Source organism: Parambassis ranga, chromosome 2 (assembly GCF_900634625.1).
Source record: "Parambassis ranga chromosome 2, fParRan2.1, whole genome shotgun sequence".
In the NCBI taxonomy this organism is placed as follows: domain Eukaryota; kingdom Metazoa; phylum Chordata; class Actinopteri; family Ambassidae; genus Parambassis; species Parambassis ranga.
Window position 1 is genome coordinate 31564340 of NC_041023.1, and position 16385 is coordinate 31580724.

Genomic DNA, 16385 nt, shown 5'->3' on the forward strand with positions numbered 1-16385 from the left:
CCAGGAGTGTACAGGAGTTAACTGGAAAACTACTGAAGTCCATGAGATCAACATGTCCTGACAAAGACTTACTTCTCTAAAAAGAAAGAAAAAAAAATCTGGCAGTCCAAAGACAATTCTGTTCCTCTTATGGTTGCACAACATCCCCAGTAGTGTTAAAGCAATGAGGCTACAGGAAGAGCTGTCTGGCTGCTCCTCCGATGTGATTATTTTGGTTTGTTGTTATCAGTCTGACATTCTTGTCTCGTAAAACTGAAGAGATTTAATCATGGAATGATGGATAGTTCATGTGCTCTCATGTGGAGGTCTCTACAGTGTAGGGCAAAAAAATGAGTTACTAGCACAACTTTGGTCTCATGTGGGTAACCTCTGTGGGATACATCATGGGGTCCACATTTTTGCATTTCCGGTTACCTCCTCATGAAGTCCAACATCAGATTTTTATAGAAAAATTGCAGCAATTTGAACAATATTGGGGCCCCTATTTAAGTGTGTTAGCATTTTTGCTACACTTCATAATTAAATAATGCTAACTTGTGGGCAATATGTATTTTAACTTGTCATGGAATATGTCACATAAAGAGCAGACACCCACCAAGTCAAAAAAGGTTGCACCTAATGTGGGCTGCACTAAAGGTCACTGAGGTTGAGAATTGGGGTCCAGCCTTACATGGATCTCATGCGGGCAGCCCTTCTGTGACCCAGAGACACACATAAGCCAAATGGATTCTATCCTATAATACATAATTATGTTGATTTTTTTATAACTTTCTCTGTGTCTGTGTGAATCAGATGTTAATCAGGGACTAAATGTGACTACAGATGAGTCACTAAACACCATCTTGTCAAACAGGCCACCCTAAGTGCACTAATGATAGCGGCGGTGACAGAAGTTCATATCGAACCACACTATATTATCACTATACTTCTGATGATTGTAATTGGCATCAGACATTATAAAAGTGATTTTAATGTGAGAGATATGCTGTATTATCTTTTCATTTTCTACAGTGTTGATGGAAAAACCCCTTCTGAAGCCTCAGGCTGTCTTTACTTTGAAATGTTAGGACTTATCAGCAGTTACAGTAATGATGACAGAAGTGCAAAAGGCCGTCATCAGAGCTGAGTCATAGAACGGCTTGTATGGTTTAACAAATTGTTCTCCTCCACAAATTATCTTGACAGATTGAAACTGTTTACCCACTTTAATCTGAAGCTGTTACAGGGACAAACTGCTTCTTTCTCTGTGTTACCTCCTGCCCTGTACAAAAACACACCTGAACATCAGTTACAGTAAGCTTGACATGAAAGTTGATTATTTCCGAAACGGCAATGGGATAACTGAGGCGTGTCACCGCTGGATAATATTTATGTGGAGTCTTTCGAAAGGTATTCGCCCCCCCCCCCCACTCTCTCTCTCTCTTACACACACACACACACACACACACACACACACACCTTCTGTGCGCTTGTTCAAGTCTTCACTTGAACATTACTCTCCTTATTTCTTGTGCGTAAAAGCGCAAAACCGCCTGAGGGAACTTTGGCGTTAGTTTACCCAGCTGCGACCTGTGTAGAGCCTACAACTCTGTGGCGTCATTCGTCTCTCATGCTACTTTAAAAAGGCTGACAATTATGTCTCAATATTCATTTGTAGTGTAAGCATATTTGACACATTACAAATAAATGATCTCCAAACCCCTTCCTCTGTTTGTTCCATCAGATATAACACTGAAATGTTAATCCTCCTTGCAGCTAGGTCACCTGGATGCGGGCAGAAACACCTGCTGACAGAGGAAGCGCAACTTCACACAGCACTTTTTTATGTTAATGACCCCTCCAGGGACGTCCCACAGCCACTTGCCTTCAGAGCGCAACACCATTAAGTAAGGCAGTATCGGCAGGCATCTCACAGGTCACTGGGTCTCTTGTTTATTTATTCATTCATTCATTCACGCTGAGCTTCTCTACTTGCTCGATATGATCTGGAGACTGGTGGTCCTCGTTGGGGTGTGCGTCCTCTTTCTGGGTGCTGAGAGCAGAACCAGCAGAGGGGGGAAGACGGTGTCGTTACGCCGGACCCAGCATGATGACAGCCAGGGGCAAGTGAGCTCACGTCTCAGGAGGGACACCTCAGGCAGCTCCAGCCCTACTCACGGTCCTCCCTTCACCTCCTGTCGACTCCCCCTCACCTCAGCCGAACACAAGGTCTTGGATGACAACACGCACGAGGTGAAGTGAATATATAGGCAGGTGTGATGATGTCAGTCAAACCGTGAAAAATTCTAAACAAGACGAGCAACTCAGGATATAATATTGTTCTTGTAATCTGTATTTTTTGCAGATTATTTAGATATAATATGGTCACATGTGTGAGTCTCTTTTGCCCCCCTTTTTCTCCTAGACAGGGTTTAATGGTGATGATGGCTCTCATGTGATTCTCACATGGGTTGGCGATGAAACAGGAGTGAGTACTGCAACCAAAACATGTGAATTACAAGCTTTAATTTTGCTTTGCAAAATATAACATTTATTTGTATTTTAGTATCTTTATTTGTATTTTAGTATCTTTTTTGTGTTGTGAAAAATTTGTGGCAGACACCATTCCCTAATATAATTGAAAATGAAGAATATGTCACGGTAACGGTATGGCCTCACTTCCCAGGTGATCCTGGTGCTGTCAACAATCAGTGTTCCTCTGGATTCTTTCCTTGAAGGAGGCTCCTCACGACTTTACAGAAGGTGAGTCAACATCCGATCACCTCATCCACCCAACTTTGCATTCACCTCACTAAACATCTCTCCTCTCTCATCATCATCAGTACGGATTACGGCAAGTCCTTCAATGACATATCCCATCGCATCAACCACACTTTTATCAGAGAGGAGTTTGGAGTCAGTGTTGGACCTGGGAACACTGTAAGTCCACAGCTTGGCTTCCCCTTTTTTATGAGTTTCAGTTGGTGTGGCATGTTGCGCTAACTTCTCAGCAGTTTGAGCCACATCTTCGCTGCCACTTCTGCTGTTGTTGTGTTCGAGAAACACTTTCAGACGCTCTGACTGCAGCAACAGTATGAAAAAAGATCAGACAGAGCTGGAATCTCAAACACATATGAGTCATAATACATTTTGTCCAAGTCTATACCCTGTCTTGTCAACTTAAATGTGTAAGAATGGGAATAAATTAGTAAAATCTGCCCCACTACCTTACAAGTTAGTAAAAACCCAGTGTATGACTGCATCTAATGCATTTATACACCACCCACACTGGGGAAATCAATCTGGCTAGAGCGGGATTCGGGCCGTATCTGGATATATCCTGAGTGTGAACACCACAAATCCAGCTATATCCAGCTTGATTTCAATCCACCTCTCGGAGGTGGATCCAGCCGGATTGGCTCAAATGTGGCTCAGGTCTGAACGCAAATGCACAAGGACAGTGTCCAGGTTGTGTACAAAAGCCGTATGTAAACAACCGTCGAACTATGACAGCTTTGCCCAGAGTTTATTTTCCACAGGGCTAAACTGCTTTTAAAATGAAGGAATGAGCAACATGGGACAAAAAAGACACGACGCACACGCGGTCCTACCACGGCCTGAACAGACTCTGTATATTACGAGGCACCACCTAACGGTTTGGAGGATCACAAACAAGCCAGATTAAGCCGGATTGAGTGCGGACACACGTGTGTGATAGCCAGATTTGAAAATAGGTCTGAACGTATCCAGTTTAAAGACTATCCAGATACAATCCTACTCTAGCTGGATTAACATTCTCCAGTATGAACGGGGCCTTAAACTCCCTTCTAAGACTAACACTGACACCCAGAATGCACCAGGGTTCTGACTGCAGTTTACTTGATGGCCATAGTTGTCAGTCTTTTCTGATTCTTAAAACCTTTAATAGTAATGTCTTGTCTCAGATCTGTTTGATTTTGACTGACAGGTGATACTGACAGCAGACACGCCAGTGCTCAACAATCCAGGCGGGATTATCTTCACATCCACAGATGCCGGAGCAACCTTCAAGTTCATCCAGCTGCCCTTTCATCTGGTTCAGCCAATCACCTACAACTTCCTCAACCCTGACTACCTTGTGGCCCTCAGTATTGATGTGAGTACTGGCCTTCTACACATACACACACACATCGGGACGCACCTTAAAGCTAAAAGTAAATATTCCTCTGTTTCCTTGTTTGCAGGGCAGTCTTTGGCTCTCTTTGGACTTTGGTGCCATGTGGACAAAAGTTCATGATGGAGTACATTCTTTCTCATGGTGAGAATAAACAGAAAACACAATCACTCATAATTTCCTAATAAATCACACTTCTTCTTCTTTTTTGGTGTTGTGTAACTTCCCCTTTCTATCAGGGGGGCTGGCATCAATTTGTTCTTCAGCTGCATTCGAGGAGACACAGGTAAGAAACTATATGAAAGGTCAAGTGTCAAACATACAGCATTGAAAACAACAGAAACAGTATGGCTACACAGACAATGTGACCAAGAAGTGTAACACTGGTATTTGCAGTCTTTATTAGGACATGTTCAGATTTCCTGCTTTTGTCTCTATAGAAGAGACAGATGAGAGAGGAGATTTACTGCTGAAGAGGACCAAGGATCTGGGTAAAACCTTTGCCACAATACACGAGGACATCTACAGCTTTGGCTACATAGGTGCCTTCCTCTTCTTCTCTGTGATGGAAGAACCGGTAAGATATAATTGTACACCATAGATTCTAATTCATATTCCTCTTATTATAATTATAAAGCCATGTGCTGTTTTGCTCCCAGAGATCCCCACGTGTCATGTATTTCTCGTCAGACCAGGGAGACACCTTCAGTCGGGCGCTGCTCCCTTCTGCATCTACTGAGCAGGTGAGGTTTCGCTATTCATATAGTTCTTGTTTACAATTAAAATTTAATACATGGATACATTCAAAGTGTCTCTCAAACGGTTGAAATAACAAAGAAATGAAATCACATAGGACAGTGAAGACCACACACAATGCACAATGCTATCATTTCATATAAAAATATTACTGCTGGTGAAGAAGAGATGCAAGTAGAAAGAGGGCAAGACAAGATGTAGCAAAGAAAGTCACTGAAAATCAGTACGTAGCTCTGGGTGGAGGATGAGTCATCCACACTTCTTCACTTCTTTATTGTTTTCCAGGAAATGACACACTAAGACACGCTAAGAATAAAACAACCATACAGTAGGTGAAACATACCATAGAAACACATCTACTTTTACACTGAGTATTTAAAGACATGTGTAGTTAGTTATCATAGAAATGCAGCCTACTCACAGCCTCCTATTAGTCCCAACCATGGACCAGAGGATTTATGTCTTCTCTGCACACATTCTATTAAACGTTGGATCCATTGTGACATTCTAAACGTATAAAAAATACACTTTAAGTCTGCTTCTTCAAAAAAAAAAACATTGGTCTTTTGCGATTGATTGTGTGAATTACTAATATAAATAAGGTTATGCCAAAATAATCCAACTTTATCCAGTAAAACACATAAAATAGAGTTGACTCACATGTAGTCAAACATTACACATCTACAGGTTGTTAATTGCTTCCTCGTGTTTGCTTGTCAGTTACACTGTTGCTTTTCGTTGTTGGGACATCATGGGAGTTGATTTCAAGTGAAGACATCAGTGGCGAAATTCTCTCCCTTTTTTCAACACCCAGCTTTCTCTGATGAAACACCCGCCCACACATCATGTTGACAGCACAAACACACACTCTATCTCATGACGATTAGACAAGGTTTATGACAACGATTAAATTAGTCATCACAAAGTTTGTTTTTTCTTCGGCATTTTCTCACACATGTGTGTGTGTGTGTTTGCAGTTTTACTCTATCCTGGATGGAGACGAGGATATGCTCTTCATGCACGTGGACAACCCAGGAGGTATCACACACACACACACACACACACACACACAGGCACAGCAAATCTCTGTGTCTGAAGTTTTTATTAAAACTTCATAACATGTCTTACACATATTTGCAAATATGCCCACACAATGTGAAATTACAGCTCTCTCAGCCTCTTTTTTTTGTTGTAATGGAAAAGCTCAACGGTAAAGACCAAACTGGTTACACAAGTTCTAGGTGTTGCTGACAAATCATTCCATTATACAGAGTGTGTGTTTGTGCATGTAATTCTAGCTGCCCAGTCTTTGTTCCTTTCGCTCTCTTCTTCTGCCTCCCCCTCACACTCATTCACTTTCTCATACTCCTTCTATTTCCGCTAACTTTTGTATTATTATATATGTATACTCCCCCCTCCCCCGGTAGCTTCTCCAGTTTATATGGGTAAGGTGATGGGACGTTTGTGCAGTTTGGAGATAAATAGGGGAGATATGAGGGCAGAGGGGCTTTATCTTTTGTCACCAGAAGGGAGACAGCTTTAGTTTACACAGCAAAAGCTGACAAACATATCTCAGGATCAGGGTGTAACACACACACACACACACACACTTAAACCTCAACCACTGCTTTTTCTTCAACTGAGCTTGTCCTTGATGCAGTTAGCTGAGGCTAGTTACACACAGATAAAATATGACTTATCACCTGGCATCACCTGTTCCCAGAGTGAAGCCTACATTTCCCAGAGTGCAACAGGGCTGTCATTAAATTCTGACACATATATCCAGTATGTATACACACTAGCAGGATGTATTTTAACATAATTATTTTATTATTTTTTATTTTATTTTATTTCCTTCTCAGACACATATTTTGGGACGATGTACACCTCAGATGACCGTGGGATCTTGTTCTCCAAATCCCTGGAGCGCCACCTGTTTGATGGGCAGAGGAAGAGCGACTTCACCAACATCACCTCACTGAGAGGAGTTTACCTCACCAATAAACTAGACGTGGGTAAGGCTTAATGGAGAGACGTAGGGGGAGGGATTCTAGATGCAAACTTAGTACATGCCTGACAGACTAGTACATGAGGACAGACTAAACAACTGCTCTGTCATTTTTTTGCTGCATACGTGTGTATGATGTATTTATGATTTTACTTCTGGGGCTATATTTTCAATCATCTGTTTTATGTAAACTGTATCATGACCTGGACTCTTGTTTTTGTTGCAGATGGCCGAATAAGATCTGTCATTTCCTTTAACAGAGGCGGGACATGGAGACCTCTTAACAAACCTGAGAATGTTGATTGTGGAGACCAAGTCAAGAATGTATGTCATACAATGAAAATAACTTTTTAATCTTTCAATTTCATTACTAATTTTTTTTTCATGTGTATTTTTTTACCAGTGCAACCTCCACATTCATGGAGAACACAGTCGAAATAACAGAATAGTTCCCATGCTGGCTCTTTCTGAGCCGTCTGCTATTGGTCTGGTTATTGCCCATGGTAATAAGAAAAGGATTTTTTTGTTTTATTTTAAGTCTCATGTCTAATATAACCATAAATAAAATATTGTATTTTGTCTTCACCAGGTACTGTGGGCGATTCTTTGTCGTCATCGCAGCACCCAGATGTGTTTGTCTCCTCAGATGGAGGTTATAACTGGAGGGGAACACTCAGAGGTCCTCACCACTACAGTATACTGGACTCTGGGGGTCTCATAGTGGCTGTGGAGGCCCAGTTTGAAGGCCAAGTCAAGACTATCAAGTAATGGAAGTTTAAATTAATTTTAGCTGTAAATGTGAACGTTCTTTGCACTTAAATTCTTCCATTTCTCATCTCCAGATTCTCCACAGATGAGGGCCAGTGCTGGAAGTCATATAACTTCACCGAGCAGCCCTTCTTCTTCGCCGGCCTGTCTTCTGAGCCTGGCACCAAGGCCCTGAGCGTCAGCGTGTGGGGCTTCCGGCCTGAAGAAGACGGGCAGCCCATGTGGGTGGCCGTCACTATTGATTTCCAGAGCCTCGTTACCAGAAAATGTAAGTGAAGATGCTAAATGTGAATGTGCATAAAAGATGACAATGAAATGATTGTTCTCTGGATGTTCTTCTGATTCATCATGTTCATCATCAGGTAATGACCAGGACTATGAGGAGTGGTTGGCTCATTCCATTCAAGGAGATGACTCAGAGAGAAAGGGCTGTGTGCTGGGAGCCAAAGAGATTTACAGGAGGTTAAAGAAGCCGTCTGTGTGCAGAAATGGACGAGGCTTCACTGTGTCCAAGAAGCGAAGCCCCTGCTCCTGCACCAGAGAGGATTACCTGTGGTAGGTCAAACATTATTAGAACTAGGAGGAATGCTTGATAATTATGTGGCCTTGGTTAGAAGGACATGCAAACTTTTTTTCTGGTGGTCCAGACTTCTGATCCCAGCCCTCAGTGCTTCTTCTGGTGTGGTGTAATTTCTGCATGTACAATATCTTCCTCTAACAGTGACTACGGTTACTATCGGCACGTGAACACCTCTGAGTGTCTCAGACAGCCAAGCGCTCCAAATAAGACCTTGGAGATCTGCCTGGAAGGAGAGGAGGATGAACTTCTGACAGCGGGGTAAATGGTCTTATACAAAGAAGCAACATTCCTCCCTTTACATGCTGTCACTCACACACAGTTTATGTTTGTAGGTATCGTAAGGTCCCCAGTGACAGGTGTGAGGGAGGATTCAACCCTCAGCTCGCAGTGCAGACCGTCATCAGACCTTGCGGTGCCAAACCCAGCCCCGGTCCACCCAGAAAGTCCACATCTTCAGTCACACATTTTGACACACCGGTGAGTATGTCTATTGTTTCACTAATTGATCACTTCTTTGTGTTCATTTTTTAAAAAAATATGCAATATTGCTTATCTAGCGGGAAAAGCTGGTGTTGATCCTGGTGTGTGCAGGAGCAGCAGTCATCGTCCTGATAGCTATCGTCTCTGCAGTTATTGCTGTCAGGAGAGTGGTTTATAGAAACAGGTGAGTCACACACACAAACACACACCCACACCTGCTGCAGTCAAGTACAAAGTGACGCAACTTCCCTTCCCAGATTACCTGAGTATCGCTTCTCCAACCTCCGGATGCATGATGAGGATAACTACATCACAGTCGATCATGAAAGTGGGACGAGCAGCAACGGCACCTCCTGCCATCCAGACTCAGACGATGTGAGCACACTGCTTTTTATAATAAGTGATTAAAATAATTTAACATTTTCTCTAATACGTTTGTTTTCTTGCCTTGCCAGGAGCTTATTGAATGTCACACATGACCCATTTTTATGGACAAAATCATTTTTTATGATTGAGAGGAGCTGAGCTGAAAAGACTGTTGCTGCCGCCCCAGGATCTGTTGTTTTGAATGACAAATATGGAAATGTCTTAATTTATTGTTGTCATTTTATTGCTTTGCTTTCTCTTTGAACTATACAGTATTTTTATTTTCATTTCTGTTAAATGTGAAAACAAACCTGAAAATGTGCATTAGCAACAACAAAACAAACACAAAGTTTGCGTTCATTCTCATGTTTAAATTCATGATTTTTCTCTAAATGCACAATTTAGTTCAGCTTTGAAACATGTCCGTCAGGGGGCGCTGGTGGCACTCAACTCTGCTACAAAAGGAGCAGAGAAGAAGAACGATGTCGTAGCCAGCACACCACAAAGATTTTTTTTAGACAGATGTCTCACTCATGACACTTATTCAGTAGATGGCTCAAAAGTGATGAGCTGTTTACACAATAAAACTATATATTAATTATTTCTCATAAAGCTAAAAATACATTTCTGGAAGTATTACTTACAATAGTTTCCCTGTCATTATTATTAGTGAGAAAATAAGGACAAATAATTTAATGAAAAATAATTTTGGAAGGAGAAGAATTTCTTGCACAGGTATTTTCAGAATCAGAATCAGAATCAGAATCAGAAATACTTTATTGATCCCCGGGGGGAAATTGTTTTCGTTCCAGGTGCTCCATGTATACTCAAAAAGACAGAAATACTAATAAGGTAAAGTAGTGAGCGTAAAAAATAAAAATAAAAATATAAGATAAAAACCTAATAAATTCTAAACATTAATGTACATTCAAGTCAATCCTGGCAAGTGGAGACTAAAGTCATATATAATACAACTTGTACCATGTGCAGTAAAATCTTGTCTGAATAAATCCAATATGGATAAGATTACAAGACAGTGTGTTCTGATCTCAGAGGGAGGTGTTGTACAGTTTGATGGCCACAGGAAGGAAGGACCTCCTGTGGCGCTCAGTGCTGCATTTTTATTTTTATTTTCATTTCAAATGTTTAAGAATTCCCATGCTCAGTAGGTTGTAATATACCATCGAAATGTAAAACAATCCCATTTTGTTAATTTATTTTTTTTAGATACGTTTATTATATTTGTCTAATAAATGTGATGTTTTATGTTGAGATTTGATGGCCTGATTTGCTTTTTTTGGGTAATTTACAGAAACATTTTTTAGGCTTTGCACAAATTAAAAAAAATATATATTAAATACGTTTTGTAGATATTTAGTGGTTATACTTTTTGTTAAATAATACTACATATAATTAAAAAAAAACGAACCGTAATAAATATATAAATAAATAAATGCTTCTGAACCGATTTACTTCCCTGTGGTCTTTAGGGTTCTCTTCCGGGTTATTTCGTGTTTGTTTTTTCAGACAGAGTGACACCTCACACCCACACTGTCTCTTGTCGCCTCGCACATCTCCGCTGTCATGACACGAACCACCGCCACTAGCCCGTCCTAGTCCTGTCCGGTGGCGTCCGCGTCTACAGAGGTGATTTAACAGGTAAACAAAACGTTACCATGTTTATAAAATCCTGAAATTTACAGCTGTTGACATATTTTACAGTCAAGACATGGAAGATGGGACAGATGATGAAGCTGACAGCGCGCTTGCGTCAGTACACAGGCTACATTTAGCTTTTCAAGCATGTACCTTACAGTGTGTGCACAGTTTGTCAGGCAGCTAACGCTACATTGGTGTAATAGCTTATTACCAGTTAACTTACAGAGCAAGCGTTAGCAAACTTTCTACATAACGCTGTTATTTCAACAGCAAACCTGCACAGCTAGCTAAAGCGAATAATGTACCGGTGGCCTCTTAACCCAAACCACACGTTATCGAAATAACTAAGCCGACATTGTGATTGTGTGCTTCGTTATTACAGGTTGTTATCTGTGAAGAAAACGTGCTGGGAGCCTCGCAGAGATGATCAGGGCTAGTGGTAAGATCAGTTTGCATTTTTAACGCTGTGAGAGAAGCAGAGAAACGCCCCTTCCCAACCCGGAAGTTAGCACCAGCCTGGTTCTCTTAATTAAAATACTTAGATTATATCAGAAAGTAAGCTTTATAAGGGTTGTAAAAGTGAACTATTTGTTTACTTGTGCTTCACCAAAATAATGTTATTAAAAAAAACAGCACTTTTATAATACTAGGATGCCAGAATATACCCCCAGGTATGTCTATCAGGTTGTCTACACTTTGTGCTCCAGAGTTGCATGATCTCACTAAGCACAGTGCACTTTACCTGTTCCCAGCCATCTCTGACACATAAAAACCTAAAATAAATTTCTATTCATGTGTGTCTGAAAAAAAAAAACTCAATCTCTTTATGTATTTTCACTGGAAGGAATAAAGCCCCACGGGTCTTTAATTCGCTGTACTATTTAAAAACAAAAACGAAACAAATTGTTATGTAAATACATTTTTGTTGAGAGTTATTATTGAACTGACACTCCCTTTTTACCTTTCCAGGTATTTTGAAGTTAGCAGCGCTCGTCTTTGCGTTCCTCCTGGCTGTCTTTCTGGCTTTTGAACTGCTGGAGATAAACATGGATTTTAAACTTGCCAGTGTGATCTGTAAGTGATTAAACGTGACATACTGCATTAAGCAGCAGGACAACAGTCGTTAAAACATGACATATATTTAGTCATTTATCATAGTAACCATATGCCTTTTTTACTTTTTACATGCTGTGTTTATTAATACATGTACTTTTCACTGTTTAGCGCGATCGATGCCAGTGAATGAAGTCGGTAAGTGTCATGATATTATCCTTCCATGCTCTAACTTTGTTCTTTCACTCACTGTATTTTGATCACACCTTTTTCTCATCTCTCTGCACAGTGAACACAGTAAGGGTAATCATAAGCTTGTGTCAGATAGTACAGTGGCTAAATCCTGCTATATGCATGTACAGAACATAAACACACTTTGTATAATGGTGTGTGTGTTAATCGTAGAGAATCCAGTGTGAATAGGTTCCTGTAGTATGGTGGCTTTCTGTTCTGTGTTTTTGAATGGGCCTACATGTGATTGGACCATCTTGTTACCTGATATTGTGGTGCCTGTTACTCGATGTGTAAATGGAGTTTTGTGTTTACAGTGACAAAGCCTCTCCGGAACAAATGTGGGCTGTCCAAGGCATGTCCCCTTGGACACTTTTCCTTCAAGATGGCGAGCGGTGCCGCCAGCGTAGTGGGGCCCAGGATCTGCGTGGAGGACAAATTGTAAGCATACAGACATCAGTGTGTTTTTGTAGCTGTTTTCACACATGGATTGTGGACGATCTCCATGAGGCTGTTGGGGTCAGACTGTCTATTATCAGCTAATTATGTTTTTATAATACTGTCAATGATCTTATACAGTTTGATGCTGCACTGACTTTGGATGGATGCTGGTGGCTAGCACTGCTGCCTCACAGTTTCCTGGTTTAAATCTGGTTGGGGTCTTTCGGTGTGCTGTTTTCACTTTCTCCAACTGTCCGTGTGGCCATTCTCTGGGTACCCCTTCTCATTTGAGGACTCTAAATTGGCTATATGGACAGGTTGACAGTGATAGCCGGTAAGGAACCAGCTCCCCAATGATCCTGTAGAGCAGGACAAACTGGTTAATAAGATAGACGGAGAATGCTGCCTATTTGAACTCTAACCAGACCTGCCCAACCCACAGATAAATGGTCGACAAGGCCCTGTATGAATGCTAAACTTTAAACCAACAATCAGCTGTTGATTGGCTGTCAATTGATCAGCCATTCACAAAGAAAACAGTTTTTCTATTTATTTTTTTAATTCATATGATCATAAATTAAGGTGCCTCTCAGCTGGAGTACATCTTGGCTTTATCAATGTTAGACAAGGGAGGCAAACATTTTATTGTGCCCCGTCCTTATGCTTATTGTTTATGCTGTGCAATAAAACTGTAATAAGGTGTCAAGAAGGCACAGTAGAAGCTCAATCCATTCCCACAATACACCTCCAAGAAATTGAATTTCTGTTGCTATCAGATTATTTTTAATTTTATTGTAACATTGTGACTCTCAGCTTGAGTTTAGTGTTCAGATCCGGATACCTGTCTTTTAGATCCTTCTGAACCGCTTCTCTTTTGTTCTAAACTATGCACTTTATTTATATTCTGGTTTGTAGTCATGTCGAACTGTATGTTCATGCTGTGTTTTTATCCCAACAAGTCTCAGCAGAACCATCATTCCTTACCTATTTGCTGTTGTCGGTCTGTTTTTCCAGTACAACATTTATCTTATCTTTTGTCCTCTACCATGAAAAAACAATTCCAGAATTTTGGCTTTGACTCAACTTCACTAAAGCTTCACATGTTTTATATTCTACCACTGTACTCCTCTGTTTTAAATGACTTTGACTTCAGGGCGGAGAACAGATCTTTATTGTCCTCCTCTTCCTTGCAGACTAATGAGCGGCGTGAAGAACAATGTGGGGAGGGGAATCAACATCGCCTTGGTTAATGGTAAAGTTTGAGGATGCAGCCTCCATTTCTGTTTAATGTAGCAGTCATACAACAACATGTACTTAAATTATATGTTTTTCCCGCTGCAGGGAGATCAGGGGAAGTTATAAAGACAGAGTTTTTTGATATGTGGGCAGGAGGTGAGTGGACTTCAGTACTGTTTTTGTTTCAGTCATTTAAAGCATGTGTTACCCACGTGTGTCCCTGCTTACTGCAGATGTGGCTCCCTTAATTAAATTTGTGAAGGAAATTGAAGACGGGACGGTCGTAATGATGGCATCGTTTGATGACTCTGCTACAAAGTAAGAAGAACCTACACAGTATACCGCAACATCTCTGACAAGTTAGCATGGTCACTATTAACATGTTTTTCTCTTTGTTCTTTAGACTCAACGATGAAGCCAGGAAGTTAATTGCTGATCTGGGCAGCTCGGCCATCAGTAATCTGGGCTTCAGAGATAACTGGATCTTTGTAGGGGGGAAAGGGATCAAAACCAAAAGTCCGTTTGAGCAGGTAACACGACCCACAACATCCTGTTTTCACATCTGCTGCTTTCCTGCTCAGGAGAAAAAGCAAACAGTGGCTTTCCCCAGCTACTCTTACATATGCTGTTGCCATCAAATTTAAAATGTGGATATATTTATTTTTCAATCACATGTAATGATGTTCAGGGTTTAATGATGCTGAGCACTCTTTTTAATTAAATATAAGTTATAGGTAAGGAGAATGTTTAAAGAGTCCTTCTGTGGTTAGATTTTGTGTCCAATTGTGTCCATTGTCTAGAACAGAACCACTTCCTTATTTACTTTACAATACAGGACACACTGATCATGTCATTATTCTAGACTGATGTGTTGACTCATGTATATTTGTTTCCTCTCATGTGAAATGCAGTTTGGGCACATTCTTGTGTGCTTTAATCTTACATTCCTTTTAAATTCACTGTGAGTGTTTCTGTACCCACCCTACCTAGCACATAAAGAACAGCGCAGAGACCAACAAGTTTGAAGGCTGGCCCGAGGTGTTGGAGATGGAAGGCTGCATACCGCAGAGGCAGGACTGACCACCGGCCACATGCTTCTCATCCACGCCTGTCCCCCGCCCTTATTTTAATGGTTACAGGTCTTTAGTTCAACCAAAAGTTCATTTTAACGAAGGTGTTTGTAATTTTTTACACTCAACACTCAAGTCAGGAAAGAGAAGTTGGATTTCCCATTGTTTGGATTACATAGATGCTTGTAAGCATGGGATATTTTAATAGCTATCACAGCAGAGGATTAGTTGTGATAGTGTTGAGTTATTGCACTGCTGTGGATGGAAATGGACATCATGGCTTAGTGTGTTTTTTCTTTTGTTTTTGTTTTTTTCCCAGAAGTGGTGGGGGTGCGTATTCCTTTAGTTGTAACCGGCCTTATGAACATGCTCTGTCTTTAAGAGGTATTATTATGGATCATTAACAGGATCGTTTTTTTTCTCTTTTCATGCCGTTGTAACCAAATGCACCAAATCCACTGTGAATTGTGTAAATAATTGTTTTGAGGGTCCAGAGTTGACTGATCCTAATCAGTAATGAACACTGTATTAATAATATAATTTGTTAAAATAAATGACTTTGTTAGACGTCTATTCATGTGTGTGTGTGTTGCATCTGGCAGCGGTGTGTAGCAGTTTGGTTGTGTTTATAAGCAGTATGTGGTTTAACACGTTCTTATAAAGAACATTCCGTTTATATTTAGGATACCGAGTTCAGCGTCAGTATTCATTACATGGTGACGTTGCACAGGAGTAGCAGCCTGTTGTCTGTGAGGAAAGAGTTAATGCACTGTGTTGGCAGCCATCTTTAAATGTCATTTTTGAGGTGATGCCACAAAAAAAAAGATATATAAGCTAAAATATATTAGTAGAGTAATGATGATCCCTTCCAGAGGAGAGGAATTTAGACAAACGTAGCTTGTAAAAAAAAAAAAAATAATGCCACCAGGAACTACTGTTGTATTCTCTGTTTACAGTTTCGCCTCCAGGGGGCACCATTGTCTCATTTATTCAGCCTACATGCTGTTTTTGTTTATACAGAGTAAAAAAACTGACCTGAGTTTATCACATCTTTACCACTGAACACACACTTACTTTACATTCCCGTAGGATTTGTAATTATTTGGCAGCTGTCCCAGTGTATCTGCATATTGTTTGTGGGCATATCAAGTTATCATGTGCCTTTGGAGATGCATTCTATGTGTGAGGTCTGTGAAAGTGTCAATGTAGGCTGAGAGATGCAGTGTAGGAGTGAATCATCTCTCTTGACTTATATAAAATCACGCCACCCGATGCATTATATATGTATCTCCCATCGCATAAACTTCTCTAATGATGACTTCTCTCGTGGGAGCCTGAGGTTTTAATGCTCTCACAAAAGTTTCGGATGAACAACACCCACAGACTCCGGTTTCTCCCAAAATAAATCCGTCCACTAAACAAAGGTGCTTGCTAAAGAGGACTCTGAAGAGCTCCTCATTTTGACCTCTGACCCCTGACCCTTGACCCCTAACCCCCACCTCCCACCCCCAGACCAAAGCATGCATATGTTTCTTCAAAACAAGCTTAAAATCAGCTCCTGTCCTCTACAAACCTGCGGCAATTTACAAAACTTTCAAAAAGACA

The 16385-nt window shown here is 40.8% G+C and overlaps 2 protein-coding genes across 3 annotated transcripts; both read left to right on the forward strand.

Annotated features, from left to right (window-relative positions):
* Positions 1-1873: 1873 nt before the first annotated feature.
* On the forward strand, positions 1874-9710 carry LOC114429586 (sortilin). 2 transcript variants are annotated; one of them, XM_028398321.1, is made up of 21 exons: positions 1874-2232; positions 2405-2467; positions 2666-2742; positions 2823-2919; positions 3947-4114; positions 4203-4276; positions 4372-4418; positions 4573-4709; positions 4792-4875; positions 5866-5926; positions 6751-6903; positions 7123-7220; positions 7300-7399; positions 7486-7660; positions 7739-7932; positions 8027-8219; positions 8386-8502; positions 8577-8721; positions 8802-8908; positions 8982-9099; positions 9180-9710. In XM_028398321.1, exons 1-21 carry the CDS (start codon positions 1981-1983, stop codon positions 9201-9203), a joined length of 2484 nt encoding a protein of 827 aa, XP_028254122.1. In that variant the 5' UTR covers positions 1874-1980; the 3' UTR covers positions 9204-9710. The 2 variants fall into 2 exon arrangements, 1 of the variants encoding a protein (XP_028254122.1); XR_003669824.1 differs by lacking the exon at positions 9180-9710 and having other exon boundaries at positions 8836-8908.
* A 912-nt stretch (positions 9711-10622) lies between these two features.
* Positions 10623-15081, forward strand: fam3c (FAM3 metabolism regulating signaling molecule C). Its single transcript, XM_028400494.1, has 10 exons — positions 10623-10749; positions 11132-11188; positions 11719-11823; positions 11974-12000; positions 12351-12474; positions 13668-13726; positions 13816-13866; positions 13944-14028; positions 14114-14240; positions 14701-15081. The coding sequence occupies exons 2-10, from the start codon at positions 11173-11175 to the stop codon at positions 14788-14790; spliced, it is 684 nt and encodes a 227-aa protein (XP_028256295.1). The 5' UTR covers positions 10623-10749; positions 11132-11172; the 3' UTR covers positions 14791-15081.
* Positions 15082-16385: the final 1304 nt, after the last annotated feature.

Bases quoted from the DNA above. Each gene is read 5' to 3' on its own strand.
- fam3c (XM_028400494.1), top strand. The intron at 14,029-14,113 runs GTAAGAAGAACC...TTTGTTCTTTAG, and splicing joins TTTGATGACTCTGCTACAAA to ACTCAACGATGAAGCCAGGA. The intron at 14,241-14,700 runs GTAACACGACCC...CACCCTACCTAG, and splicing joins CCAAAAGTCCGTTTGAGCAG to CACATAAAGAACAGCGCAGA.
- LOC114429586 (XM_028398321.1), top strand. From the start codon at position 1,981: ATGATCTGGAGACTGGTGGTCCTCGTTGGGGTGTGCGTCCTCTTTCTG. The intron at 2,468-2,665 runs GTGAGTACTGCA...CTCACTTCCCAG, and splicing joins GGGTTGGCGATGAAACAGGA to GTGATCCTGGTGCTGTCAAC. The intron at 2,743-2,822 runs GTGAGTCAACAT...CATCATCATCAG, and splicing joins TCCTCACGACTTTACAGAAG to TACGGATTACGGCAAGTCCT.